General features: G+C 37.8%; 1 protein-coding gene across 2 annotated transcripts in view; it reads left to right on the top strand.

Moving 5' to 3' along the window:
- Positions 1-560: 560 nt before the first annotated feature.
- Positions 561-13,372, top strand: part of IPMK (inositol polyphosphate multikinase) — a 65,852-nt gene continuing 53,040 nt past the window's right edge. The window contains exon 1 of one of the 2 annotated variants that reach the window (XM_049645072.1): positions 561-1,131. In XM_049645072.1, the coding sequence (XP_049501029.1) occupies positions 942-1,131 (190 nt within the window). In that variant the 5' untranslated portion in view covers positions 561-941. The remainder of the gene's footprint in view (positions 1,132-13,372) is intronic. The other variant, XM_049645073.1, reaches the window with a different exon arrangement.

Here is a 13,372-nt window from a genome sequence, read left to right as displayed (position 1 = left end):
GATTATTCGCTATCTTCTACAGTCTGAAATTAGTGTCGGTTAAAAAATATTTTTTATAAAAGCAGTTTAGGGGGGTTGGAATTGACTCAATGGATGTTTTGGAGATACGTTTTTAAAGAAGCTGCCTGTTTATAACTCCTATTGTCTCTATGCAGGGTGGGAGTTGGAGGGATTGTAGCCTCCGAAGCCATACTTGGCACAACTACTGCCTCCCAACTCTCAACACTTGACTGATTGCTCTTCATCATTGGGAGCCTCTGGCGTCTTGAGCTGGACCCCAATAAGCGCTGAAACTCCCACTGAATGAATGAAGGTACAACAGCTCCGCTGGCATTGTAACGCCAGCTGAGGAGTGGGTGTGAGAAAGACCTGGAACGCGCTCGCCCCACCCGGTATCCATCAGCTCTCCCGGGCGGCGCCGAGCTCCCGCCCCGCTGCGGAGGGTCCCGTCGGGCAGCCTCTGGGCATGCTCAGTAGCAGCGGCAGCCGCGGGTCGCGCAGTCGGAAGCTCGCGGCTGCGGCGGCTGTGCAGGCGGCGCTGACGCGCGCGGCAGCTGAGGGGACTGGAGGACGGCGGGAGGGGGCGGGAGCGCTGGAGGTGGGGCCGCCGTCGCCGTCAGGGCCCCTGGGAGCGCGGGGCGCCGCCGCCACCGCCACCTCTCCTCGTCTCGGTTCCGTCTCCAGGGCTGCGGCGGTAACTGTGGCCGCAGCTGCAGAGCAGCGGGAGTCAGGAGCTGCGCTCCGCCGAGAGTTGGGCAGGGGAGCGCCTGCGCCTCCGCGGCGTCATGGGCCCCCTTCCCGGGCCTCAACGGGCACTAGCCGCGGGAACCCCCGGGCCTCCTCGCGGCCAAGCCTGAGCGACCCCCGGGTTCTCCGGCTCCCCCTCCCTCCGCCCTATTTTTTTCCTGCTCTCGCTGCAGCTACCGCTTCGGCTCTGTGTTATGGCAACGGAGCCGCCATCCCCCCTCCGACTCGAGGCTCCTGGCCCCCCAGAAATGCGGACCCCACCCGTGAGCGAGCCCCCCCCCGAGGGCATCCCGAAGCCGGCAGGCGGCAGGCTCCGCTTCCTCAATGGTTGCGTGCCCCTCTCGCATCAGGTGGCCGGGCACATGTACGGAAAGGACAAAGTGGGTAAGTGTGGGTAGCGCGGGGCTCGCCGCTCCCCTTCCGCCTCCGCGAACCCCCGGCCGGCAGAGGCAGCTTGGCGCTCACCGGCCGGGCTGGACTCCCTGCGGTCTGGGCGATCAACTACCCCCCCCCCCCCCCGCCGGCTTCTTCCGCTGTCACCCAGAGCTCTCCTCGCGACCCTTGCAGCAAGGACTCGAAAGGGGGGCGATTTCTAGGGTTGGGGGCGTCAGACTAGCGGCAGGAGGTGGCGGGGAGAGGAGTGCCTGGTCTCTTCAGGAGGGTGGATGTTGGTTGGAGACGGCGTTGTTAGTGGGGGGAAAAAAAAAGGAACTTCATTTTCACTGGACGGGGAAGTAAATTCTCCCCTGCGCACAAGGTCTGTTTATTATAGGCGGGTAGCTATTGCACAAGAAAAGGAATGAAATGCAGATGATGCTAATCTGGTGCTTCTCTTCTTTGTGCAGCTGCATAGCTGGAGGGAAAGAAAAAATACAGGGCTTATTTCATTGATTCATTGAGGGCAAGAAAAAATATATGGCTTATTTCATTAATTGATTGACTGACTGACTGACTGACTGACTGTTTGGGAACGCTTGTCTTGACTTACCCGAGATCTTTCTCCCTGCCCCGCAGAGAGGTTTTTCTGCTATCCCCTGGTTCTCAGGAGGCGTGGTTCCGGTAGTGCAGAAACTCGAATTCAGGGTAGGAAATAAACCCTGCTGTAGTACTAGAATGGTACACAGTTATAGACATTCAGTTATTCTTGATTATCTTTTTAAGACTATGTCATGGCCTGTGTAACGCATTTTGTGAGCCTACCACATTCGAAGTACAATACAGGACCTGTCATAATTTATTCTCTTGGTGATGTAAAAGTTCAATTTAGGAACCATAATTCACCTAGCTTACTCACACTGGTACTCTGTGCCATGATTACTTGGGGAATCTGATATATGAGAATGTGAGTAGTGGGGGTCTTAGACTTGGAAACCACTAGATACTTTGGTTTATGCTAGTAAAATGATTCGGGTTTAGGCTGGTAAGATAATACTGACCTTTTTAGATGAGATAACTGAGACCAACCCTGGTTATGTGACAAGCCTGAAGGCACACAAGCTACCGTGTGTTAGAATTGGGAAACCAAGGGTCCTGCCTCAGTACTGTATTTTTCCACTGTGTATTGTTCTTACAGATTAACAACTCAACAAGGGTATTTGAAAATGGATGAGTACTCTTTTGAATGTATGTATGTTATTTCTCAAAGAGCAACATTTCTTCCTGCGTTTATCTTTACCTAACCTTTCTTTTCTCTTGTTGAAAGTTAAGCATTAATGATCATATCCTGTAGATTGCATGCCTTTCTCCCCACTGAATTGTGCGTTCCTTGAAGTTAGAGACCTCATAGTCTTGTATTAGAGATTAAATTGAGAAATGTTGAGGGGTGACTGGGTGGCTCAGTCCGTTTGAGCATCTGTTGGTTTCTGCTCAGGGCATGATCCCAGGGTGGTGGGATGAGGCCAGTGTTGGACTCTTTGCTGAGTGAGGAGCCTGCTTAAGATTTTCTCTCTCCCTCTCCCCTCCCCTCCCTTTTCCTCTCTCTCTAACATAAAATATAAAAAAATAAAAATAAAATAAGGCTTTAAAAAGAATTGGGAAATGTTGAAAGGGTGAAAAATGACAGTTTTTTTTTTTTTTTAGTACACACAGGTAAGGAAATAAATACAGTTCTCAAGATGCTTAGCCTAAATGGAAGGAAACAATGCATTCTTGTGTGTGTCTCTTCTGGTAATGAGAGTTTGAGAGTAATTATGGAATTAGTGTTAATAGGCTTATATTACATACTTATTGATTTATTTTAATGAATTGTAATGATAATATTCCTAATAATATTTTAGAAGCTGAAAAAAATAATTGTTTCCCTCAGGGTCCCTAGAGATCGGCTCATGTGCAACAGAGTATATGGATAAACAAAAAATCCCAACATAAACACAGTCTCAATGGTGATTGTCATTTGAGATTGTAACCATTGCTTATCAAAGTATGTAATAGTGAGCCTGTTGCCTGTTCACTAATTACAAATGTACTCTAAATGTGACTTTAAGCCACCTTTCAAAACAGTGGCTGAGAGAGTTAATTTGTCACCCAAATTACCTAATTAAAGTTAGTTGAGATTCTAAATAGTTAATTTTATTGTTGCATTCAATGTAAAATAAGCTTTTTTTTTTCAATTTTGTAAGGTTCTCTTGATGAGGGGTAGCTTCAAACATACTGTACTAACAACCTAATAAATATTTTGTTGTATTTAATTCTCAATTATGTACACAACCTAACATATATTGTTAGTGGAAGGACACCTGAGGATGATAATCTTCCCTGTTCATAAAATGGATAACAAGATAGTCAGTAATTCAAAGTTCAAGAGTGTCTCTCTACTATCATAAATCACTTATAGTTGTAAAGTACGTTGTGTAGATCATACTTCAGTTTGCCTGTCAACTGAAATTCTCAGAATAAACTTTCTTAAAGACATTGTGTGGATATTTGTTTTGCTTTTTAAAATTTTTGTTACTGTCATTAAGTAAAGGTTTATCAGTTTAGGATTGATAAACCTATCTCCAAAAAGGAGTTGTTGGCTTTGTTAAATTAAAAATTAAGAACATGGAACCAATTGCACAAAGGCACTTGAACACAAAAATAGATTTTGTTACAGTTGAGTAATAAGAATATGTTATAGTTTTGTTATCAGTTATATTTTATATTTTTCGATGAAATAAGATTTCATGAATCATATTTCATTGAAGAACATTTCAGTCATTTCTAACAATACAAAGTTGTGTGTGTGTGTGTGTGTGTGTGTGTGTGTGTGTTTTAATTGTTAAAGTGATCTTGATCTTTTCGGAAAAAAAATTCAAACAGCATAATTGTACCCTTTCCCCTCCTCTCCATCTTCCAGAGGTAGTCACTGGTAACTATTCCTCCTATATCCTTTGAGGTTTTTGTTTCTGGGCACATACATAAGAACATTAATACAACTCTGATTTTTTGTACGAAAACATGTATCAGCAACTTTTTGTTTTAATTCTGTATTATGTAGTATATCCATATTTTTGTACTTATAATACACTTCATTTTTTTAAAATACACCTCATTATATGCTTATATATAATATACTTCATTCTTTTAGAAAACTATTGTGTTCTACAGTATATCATAATTTAACTATTCCTCTAGTGGTGGATTTTTATATTTTCACTATATTTTTGCTATTATAAATATGTATTAAGCATTTTGTACATTATAGTAGTGTATGTTATACATCGTGCAACATTTTCTATAGGGAGGTTTCACAAAAGTGTAAATGCGATCAATTTAAACTCCCAGAGCTCACCAAAGTTAGCATGAAATCTTCATTTTGTTTTGACATATAACATGTACCATTAATTTCTTTCAAAGGTCCTTAAACTTTCAAACAAATATTTGAAATCTGGTATTTGTTTCTTGATCCAACTAAGGATATAGAAATGAGGTAGTCTATAGGTAAAAGAATTTAAAGTGATGTTATTTATTTTGGTTTATGGTCTATTTTATTAGATATGCCCTGAAACTAATTGACTTAAAATACTTTCAGACTTAGAGAAAAGTTGCAAGAACAATACAGAGAACTTAACATTTTGTGGAATTTCTCTCTTTATGCCCATTATTTTGGGGGAACTATTTGAGAATAGGTTGCATATATCTTGCCCCTTTTACACAGCAGTACTTCAGTGTGTATTTTCTTTATTTTTGTTTTTTGTTTTTATTTCTTTTTTTAAATTTTATTTAAATCCAAGCTAGTTAACATATAGTGTGGTAATGGTTTCAGGAGTAGAATTTAGTTATTCATCACTTACATAGAACACCAGTGCTCATCCCAGTAAGTGTCCTCCTTAATGCCCATCACTCATTTAGCCCATCTCTCCACCTAACACCCATCCAGCAACCCTCAGTTTGTTCTCTGTATTTAAGTTTCTTGTGGCTCTCTCTGTTTTTATCTTGTTTTTATTTCCCTTCCCCTATGTTCATCTGTTTTGTTTCTTAAATGCCCCATATGAGTGAAATCCTATATTTATCTTTCTCCGACTGATCTATTTAGCTTTGCATAATACACTGTAGTTCCATCCATGCTTTTGCAAATGGCAAGATTTCATTCTTTTTGATCACTGAGTAATATTCTATTGTATGTAGATACCACATCTTTATCCATTCATCAGTTGATGGACACTTGGGCTCTTTCCATAATGTGGCTATTGTTGATGGTGATGCTACAAACATTGGGGTGCATGTGCCCCTTTGAATCAGTATTTTTGTATCCTTTGGATAACAGTGTGTGTTTTCTAGGAGTATACTTCAGTGTGTATTTCTGTAACCATAGCATGTTTATCAAATATGGGAAATTTAACAGTGATACAGCGTTTTATCTAATTTGTTACCTGTAGTCCATAATCTAATTTTGGCAACTGTTCCAATGCCTTTTATCACATTTATCATATTTTTCTCAGCCCAGGATTTAGTTCAAGATCATTTATTGCATTTAGTTGTCCTGTCTCTTAGACTCCTTTAATTTATAACAATTCCTCAGCCTTTGTCTTTTATGACATTGTCATTCTTTATGAGTACAGGCTAGTTATTTTATGAAATGTTCTTTAATTTGAATTTCTGATGGGTTGTCAGGATGAGATTCAGGTGATGCATTTCTGATTTGAGCATTATACAAGTGTGTTCTCCTTAAGGTATCACATCTGGGGGCTCATAGTGTGCATCTGCCCATTATTAGTAATATTAATTTTGATCATCCTGTCCAGTTGTGGTCTGGCTTCTCCAATATGTAGTTAATATTTTTCCCTTTGCAACTAATAAGCTGTTTGTGAAGAGACACTTTGAGATCATGATATATCCAGATCTTCATCATATTCTAGCCCTAGATTTGGCATTTATGGATGATTCTTGCCTGAAGCAATCTTTACTCTGAGAGTTGAAAAATTGTGATTTTTTTTTTCTTCCCAATTCTATCACTCCTATTTTAACAGCAGTCTGAGAAATAGCCCTCCCTTTACTCCTATATATGTATGTCCTTTTTTTTCTAAGTTTGTTTACTATCTTGAGAGAGAGGGCTCATGTGGAAGGAATTGAGGGTGCAGGGAGAAAGAGGGAGAGAGAGAATCCCAACCAAGCAGCCTCTGTGCTCTGAGTGCAAAGCCCAGCATAGGTCTGGATTTCATGAACTGTGAAATCATGACCTGAGCTGAAATCAAGCGTTGGACACTTAACCGACTGAGCCACCCAGGTTCCCCTGTCATTTATACTGTCAGTTTGGACCCATGGATTCTTATTTTATAAAGTGTCATGACCCTTTATAGAACGTATTTATTTTCCTGTTCAAATTGTTCCATATTTGGTTAGTGGGAGCACTTCCTTTCTTTATGTCACAAGTTATTTTAGACTCATCTCCTACTTTCCCTTCCCAGTTCTAGAACTAGCAATTTCTCTCAGGGGCCCTGGTTCATTTTCAGTGAGAAATTGTATTTGGAAACCAAGATCTGGGTGCTATTGGAGTGTTACTGCTTCCTGGCCTTTTCAGTAAACGTAACTGAAAAGAATGTGTAAATATTTTAGAAATTCTAATTTCCTACTAATACTTCCGATGTCATTCCAACTTCACAGAGTTCTTCCTTTTCCTTTCCTTTCCTTTCCTTTCCTTTCCTTTCCTTTCCTTTCCTTTCCCGATTCTAAATTTATATTTCCCATCTTCCTCAGTGAGAACTCTGGCTCCCAACATTGTTAATGTTTTTTGTGGGTTTTTTGGGTTTTCCTGTTGTTGTTGTTCTTTTGCTTGATCCTATAATTTTCAGAATTTCTATACACACCCTACTGTAGAAAACAAACCTAGAATAAAGAATTCAAAATGAAGTTCCCTTTTACCAAGGGTGTGTGGTTGGAAACTCTGTAAAAGTTTTTTGGATTAGGGTTTTGTTGTTTTTGTTTTGTTTTGTTTTTTGGTTATTTTTACCCCTTCTTTAAGGTAATATTATTTATTTGAAATACAGTTGGATTTATTTGTTTCTGTTTAAATTCAGTTCCTTCCCTTCATTTTTTATTTAATTATGTATTTTTGAATGCTTGTAAAATGAACATGCTTTCAAAAGGTTTACAGAAAGGTCTATCAGAAGTGTCACTCCAGGGGAGCCTGAGTGGCTCAGTCAGTTAAGCGGCTGACTCTTGATTTTGGCTCAGGTCATGATTTCCCAGTTTGTGAGTTCAAACCCCACAATGGGGTCTGCACTCGCAGTGAGGACTGGTTCTGATCCTCTGTCTCCCTATCTCTGCCCCTCTTCCACTTGCTAGCATGTACACACACACACTCTCTCTCTCTCTCAAAAATAAATATAAATGTTCAAAAAATTTTTTTAAAAACAGTGTCACTCCATTCTCTGTCACTCCACCCATTTCTTAGCATCCCTTGTAGGTATAATGTCATTGTTTTCTGATTTATCCTTTCTAAGTTACTTGTTGCAAAAATAAGCAGATATGTATAAATTTTCACATTTTTCTTTCTGACACAAAAAGTAGTATGCGATATATACTGTTTTGCACTTCACATTTTAAACTTAGTATGTCTTAGAAATCAGTAGTATCAGTTCATAGAGTGCTTCCTCATCCACTTTTACATCTCTGCTGTACTCCATTGTGCATGTACCCCAGTTTTTTCAATCAGGTTTCCTGGATTTGTTTTTGGACTTTTATTTATTTTCATTGATTTATTTGTTTATCCTAGCAGTAATATCTCATTGTTTTAATTCAGTGAGGTATTGAATCTTGATTACATCCCATTTTCTTTTTCAAGATTGTCTTGACAGTTTCTGGTCCTTTGCATTTCCATATAAAATTTAAATCAACTTGTCATTTTTCCCGAGAAAAGGTAAGGTTTTGTGTCTGCTTTGAGTCTGTAGGTTGCTTGGGTGAAAATTGGTTTCTTTATAATACTGAGTCTTCAATACGTGAATATGGTATATCTCTCCATTTATTTAGGCCTTCTTAAATTTCTCTTAGTCATAGTTTTCAGTGTAGAGATCTTACACAGCATTCATTAGATTTTCTCTAAGTATTTGATGCTACTGTAAATTGTACTGCCTTTTAAAGAATTTTTATTTTATTTTGGAAAAATTTTAAACTTACTTAAAAGTTGCAAGAATGGTACAATCAACTAATGTATACCATTTATCTAGGTTTACCTATTAATATTTTGCCACATATGCTTTATCACTCTCTGTATTTGATAATGATTTTGCAGAACCATTTAGGATTAAATTGCAGACCATCAGGACCTCTTTTCTCTAAATAATTAAGTCTGTCCTAAAAATGAGAACTTTTCTTACCTAACCATGGTAAAATGATCAAACTGAGAATATTTAACTTTAGGTTTTTGGTATTTTTTCTATGATATTCTTTGTAGCAATTTTCCCCCATCTAAGACTACAGATTGCATTTAGTTATTAGGACTCTTTAGTTGCCTGTCATTTGGAGCAGGTTTTCAGTTTTTTCTTTATGTTTTTTTATAACTGAAATATATGAAGAGTATATGCATGGCTTTTTGTAATATTCTTTAAGTTTGCCTAATTCTTCATGATTAGATTCAGATTAAGGCATTTTGGTCAGAATACTGTATTAGTTATTTTGAGTTCTTGAAGCATATCATAAAGCACAGAATGTCAATTTCATTACTGGTGTTGTGACTTTGATCACCTGGTTAGGTGATATCTGCCGGATTTTCCACTGTAAAGTTTTCGTTTTTCCTATTGTAATTAAGTAATTTGAAAGGAATAAAGAGACTGAGACTGTTCAAATCCTGTTCCTCATCAGTTTTCACCCAACATCATAAGCATCCATTGACAGTATTTGACCAACTCACTACTATATGGTAGTTGCAAAATGGTAATTTTCTAACTCTGTCATTCCTCTTAAATTTGTTTAGTTGCATTCTTCTTTAGGGAATTGTAGGTTTCTCTTTTCTCTCTCTTGCTTTCTTTCATTATAAGGATAGACTAATGGATTTTGGAAACTTTGATAGATGGATCTTATCCATTATTGTTACTGCTTATTTTGATGCTCAGATTGTCCCAAATTTGCGCAGTGGAAGCTTCTTCAAGCTGGCTCCTGGGTCTTTTCAACATTTCCCATTTTTCTTTTAAAGCGTTTTCTCACTTTCTGGCATAAAAAATTGTTCTATGTTCATCATGTACTTTCTCTGTTCCAGGCCTGGAGTGAGCTAATTTTTTTTCAAGAACTTGATTCCTTTAGGGATATATGGTATTTAAAAACCAAACTATGGGCACCAGGTGTAGTCATTGTTCCTTTGGTGTGGTTGCTGTTTGTCCTTTTGGCAGATTGGACTAAAAGGTACATAATTTCATATTTTTAAAATTTTGAGATCATACTTAAATACCTATAATTCAAACCTAATACCACAGGATTGTTCTTTACCTTCACCTGTTCTATATTTTTATATCCCTTCTTTCTCATTGAGAATTCTGTCTCACCCAAAATATCAATATATTTCCTCATTTTGAAATACTTAAACCAACTTTGCATTCCTGGAATAAGTCCACATGGTCATGATAAATTATCCTATGTATATTGCTGGATTAATTAGATTTACTGATGTTTCATTAAAGATTTCTGTGACTGTTCATTTGAGATAATTGTCTACAATTTTCTTTTAAGTCCTCATTGGGATTTTTAAAAAGAATATGCTGGTTTCATAAAATTAATGGGGAACTGTTCCTTTTCTGTTTTCTGAAAAGAAATTGATAAGATTGGTATTCTTTTTTTCTGTAAATGTTTGATAGAACTTAATGTTCACCTCATTTTGGCCTACAGTTGTCTCAGGATATTTAAAATTATGAACTCAGGAAACTGTGAGATCATGACCTGAGGCAAAACCAAGAGTTGGAAGCTTAACTGACTGAGCCACCCAGGTGCCTCTCAGAGTCTTAAATTTTTTCTGTTGTCCATTCTTATTTCATTGTTTGTTTTTGTTTTGTTTTTTTTGGCTCTATTTATTTGGGGTTAATATACTACCTTTTTTTCTAGCATCATAAGTTGGAATCTTTTTTTTTTTCTTTTCTAATATAAGCACTTAAAACTACACATTTTTCTTCTAAGTACTATTTTAGGTACATTTCACAAATTTTGATATGTTAGTTTTAATTATCATTTCATTAAAAGTGTGTTTTAATTTCCCTTGTGAATTTTGATCCCTGGATTAATTACAAGTGTATTTACTCCCCATCTATTTGCTTGTCTTTTTGTTTTTTTTTCTTAAATTCTGCATATGAGTGAAATAATATGGTATTTGTCTTTCTCTGACTGACTTATTTTGCTTAGCATTACACTCTTCTGCTTGATCTGTGTTGTTGCAAATGGCAACATTTCATTCTTTTTTATTGCTGAGTAATATTCCTCTGTGTGTGTGTGTGTGTGTGTGTGTGTGTGTGTGTGTGTGTGTGTGTTTGTATATACCACATTTTTTTTTTATCCATTCATCTGTCAGTGAACATTTGGGTTGCTTCCATTATTTGGCTGTTATAAATAACACTGCAATAAATGTAGCGGTGTATATATCTTTCCAAATTAGTGTTGCTGTAGTTTGGGGGTATTTATGCCCATTAGTGGAACTGGATCATATGGTAATTCTATATTTTTTTAAATGTTTATTTGTTTTTGAGAGAGTGCGTGAGTGGGGTAGGGGCAGAGAGAGAACAGAGGATCCAACATGGGCTCTGCCCTGACAGCAGAGAGCACCATGTGGGGCTCAAATTCACAAATTGTGAGATCATACCCTGAGCCAAAGTTGGATTTTTAACCAACTGAGCCACCCAGGCGCCCCTGGTAATTTTTTTTTTTTAACTTTTTGAGGAAACTACATCCTGTTTTCCACAGTGGCTACACCAGTTTACATTCCCACCAACAGTGCAGAAGTGTCCCTTTTTTCCACATCCTCACCAACACTTGCTTCTTGTATTTTTGATATTAGCCATTCTGACAGGTGCAAAGTGATACCTCATTGTGGTTTTGATTTGCATTTCCCTAATGATTAATGATGTTGGACATCTTTTCATGTGTCTGCTGTCCATCTAGATGTCTTTGGAGAAATGTCTGTTCATAATTTCTGCCCAATTTTTAATTGGATTATTTGTTTTTTGGGTGTTGGTTGTGTGTGTTCATTATGTATTTTAGATACTAATCCTTTACTGGCTATATCATTTGCAAATATCTTCTCCCATTCATTAGCTTGTCTTTTAGTTTTGTTGGTTGTTTCCTTCACTGTGCACAAGCTTTTTATTTTGATGTAGTCCCAATAGTTTATTTCTGCCTTTGTTTCCTTTGCCTTTCCTTTGTTTCCTTTGTTTCCATATCTAGAGAGAAGTTGCTACAGCCAATATCAGCGAAATTACTGCCTGTGCTAGGATTTTTATGGTTTCAGGTCCCACATTTAGCTCTTTAGTCCATTTTTAGTTTATTTTTGTGTATGGTGTAAGAAAGTGGTCCAGTTTCATTCTATTGCATGTTGCTGTCCAGTTTTCCCAGCACCATTTGTTAAAGAGACTTCTTCTCCATTGTATATTCTTTCCTTCTTTGACCATATAATCATGGGCCTATTTCTGGGTTTTCTGTTTTGTTCTATTGATCTATGTGTCTGTTTTTGTGCAAGTACCATCCTGTTTTGATTATGACAGCTTTATAATATATCTTGAAACTTGGGATTGTGATACCTCCTGGTTTCTTCTTTTTCAAGATTGCTTTGGCTATTCAGCTTTGGCTATTGTGGCTTCATACAAATTTTGGAATTCTTTATTTTAGTTCTGTAAAAAATGTTATTTTGATAGAAATTGCATTAAATCTGTAGATTGCTTTGGGTAGTATGGACATTTTTACCAGTTAATCTGTTATTGACCCAGGCTTCCAAGATGCTTTCTTTTGTATCTTGACAGTTTTCAGCTGGAGTGATTTGGCTGTTTTGGTTTACTTTTGGATTCTGCAATGTCTGGAGCTACCATTTTCCCCTCCACAGCTACTTTCTTTAAAAAACTTGGAGGGTATGTGTTGCGGAGTGAGTAGTGTTGAATTGTTGAACCAAGTAGTCTGTTTTTGTGTTAGAGGACTATTGTCTCTAAACCACTTTGCTACACCACACTGTTGTCTACAGTCTAGCTGATTTCTGTTTGCCTGATAAAATGTATTTGCCTAATGGTAGGTTCACCTGTATCTAGAGTAGGTCCCTGGCCCAAGGTAGGGAAGCAGCATGGTTCACTCCCCATATATGAATGCTCCATTCTCTGACCCTGTGGAATTTAGTTCATCAGGGCTTCTTTGCCTCTACCACTCCTCATTAGCCCATAGAAAATATCTTATTGCCAAGGGAATGCAGGCCTTTTTTGTTCAACATCCCAAACTTCAGGAACAGAATTTCTCTTCAGTAATTTATAGTTATATTAGATTACTCCTTAAATTCCCAAAATCTTTCAACTACTTACCAACCAGTCTTAACATATGGCTGAATATTTACCTTTCTTCTATTCTATATCTAGGTGTTAAATAAACTTGATAACTGTACTTCTTCAGATTTTCTGCTTCTGTTGATTAAATTCTGTATTTTTGTAATGATTCAAAATTCCTGACTTGCCAAAAGAAATAGAAGCCTAAGTGGCATATTTTCTCAAAATAAATAGGTTATTTGAGCCCTATTGTGTTTTAACAGGCATGATTTTGTGAAATCTTAGTATTTGAAAATTTAAGAGTTTAATGTATACATTTGGGAATGATTCTTCATGGTATAGAGACAGGGCCAGTGCTGGTACATATGTGATGACTTTAGGTAAGGGCTGCTCCTTTGAGTGAGCTGGTTATGAAAAGTTGTACCTTCCTGCTCCCGGCTTGGTGTCTGATTTCAGACCCCACTTTTCCCAGTGGCTTGGTAGCTTCATACTATCTGTGCATTGTACATCTGAATCAGGAAAAGTTTTTAGTTGCTTTCTTATAACAAGAGAAACTTTAAAAAGTTACACAATAGAACCTTCATATAGTTCCACATTTAACGTGTATTTTTTTTCTGTTTACAAGAGTATAATCAATTTATGCTACTGCTTTTAACTTCTTGTTTAACTATAAATTAACATCTCCCAGAAAGACTGTTACTGAAGAATTTCTA

Source organism: Panthera uncia, chromosome D2 (genome assembly GCF_023721935.1).
Source record: "Panthera uncia isolate 11264 chromosome D2, Puncia_PCG_1.0, whole genome shotgun sequence".
Lineage (NCBI taxonomy): Eukaryota > Metazoa > Chordata > Mammalia > Carnivora > Felidae > Panthera > Panthera uncia.
This window is presented reverse-complemented; position numbering and strand designations above follow the sequence as displayed.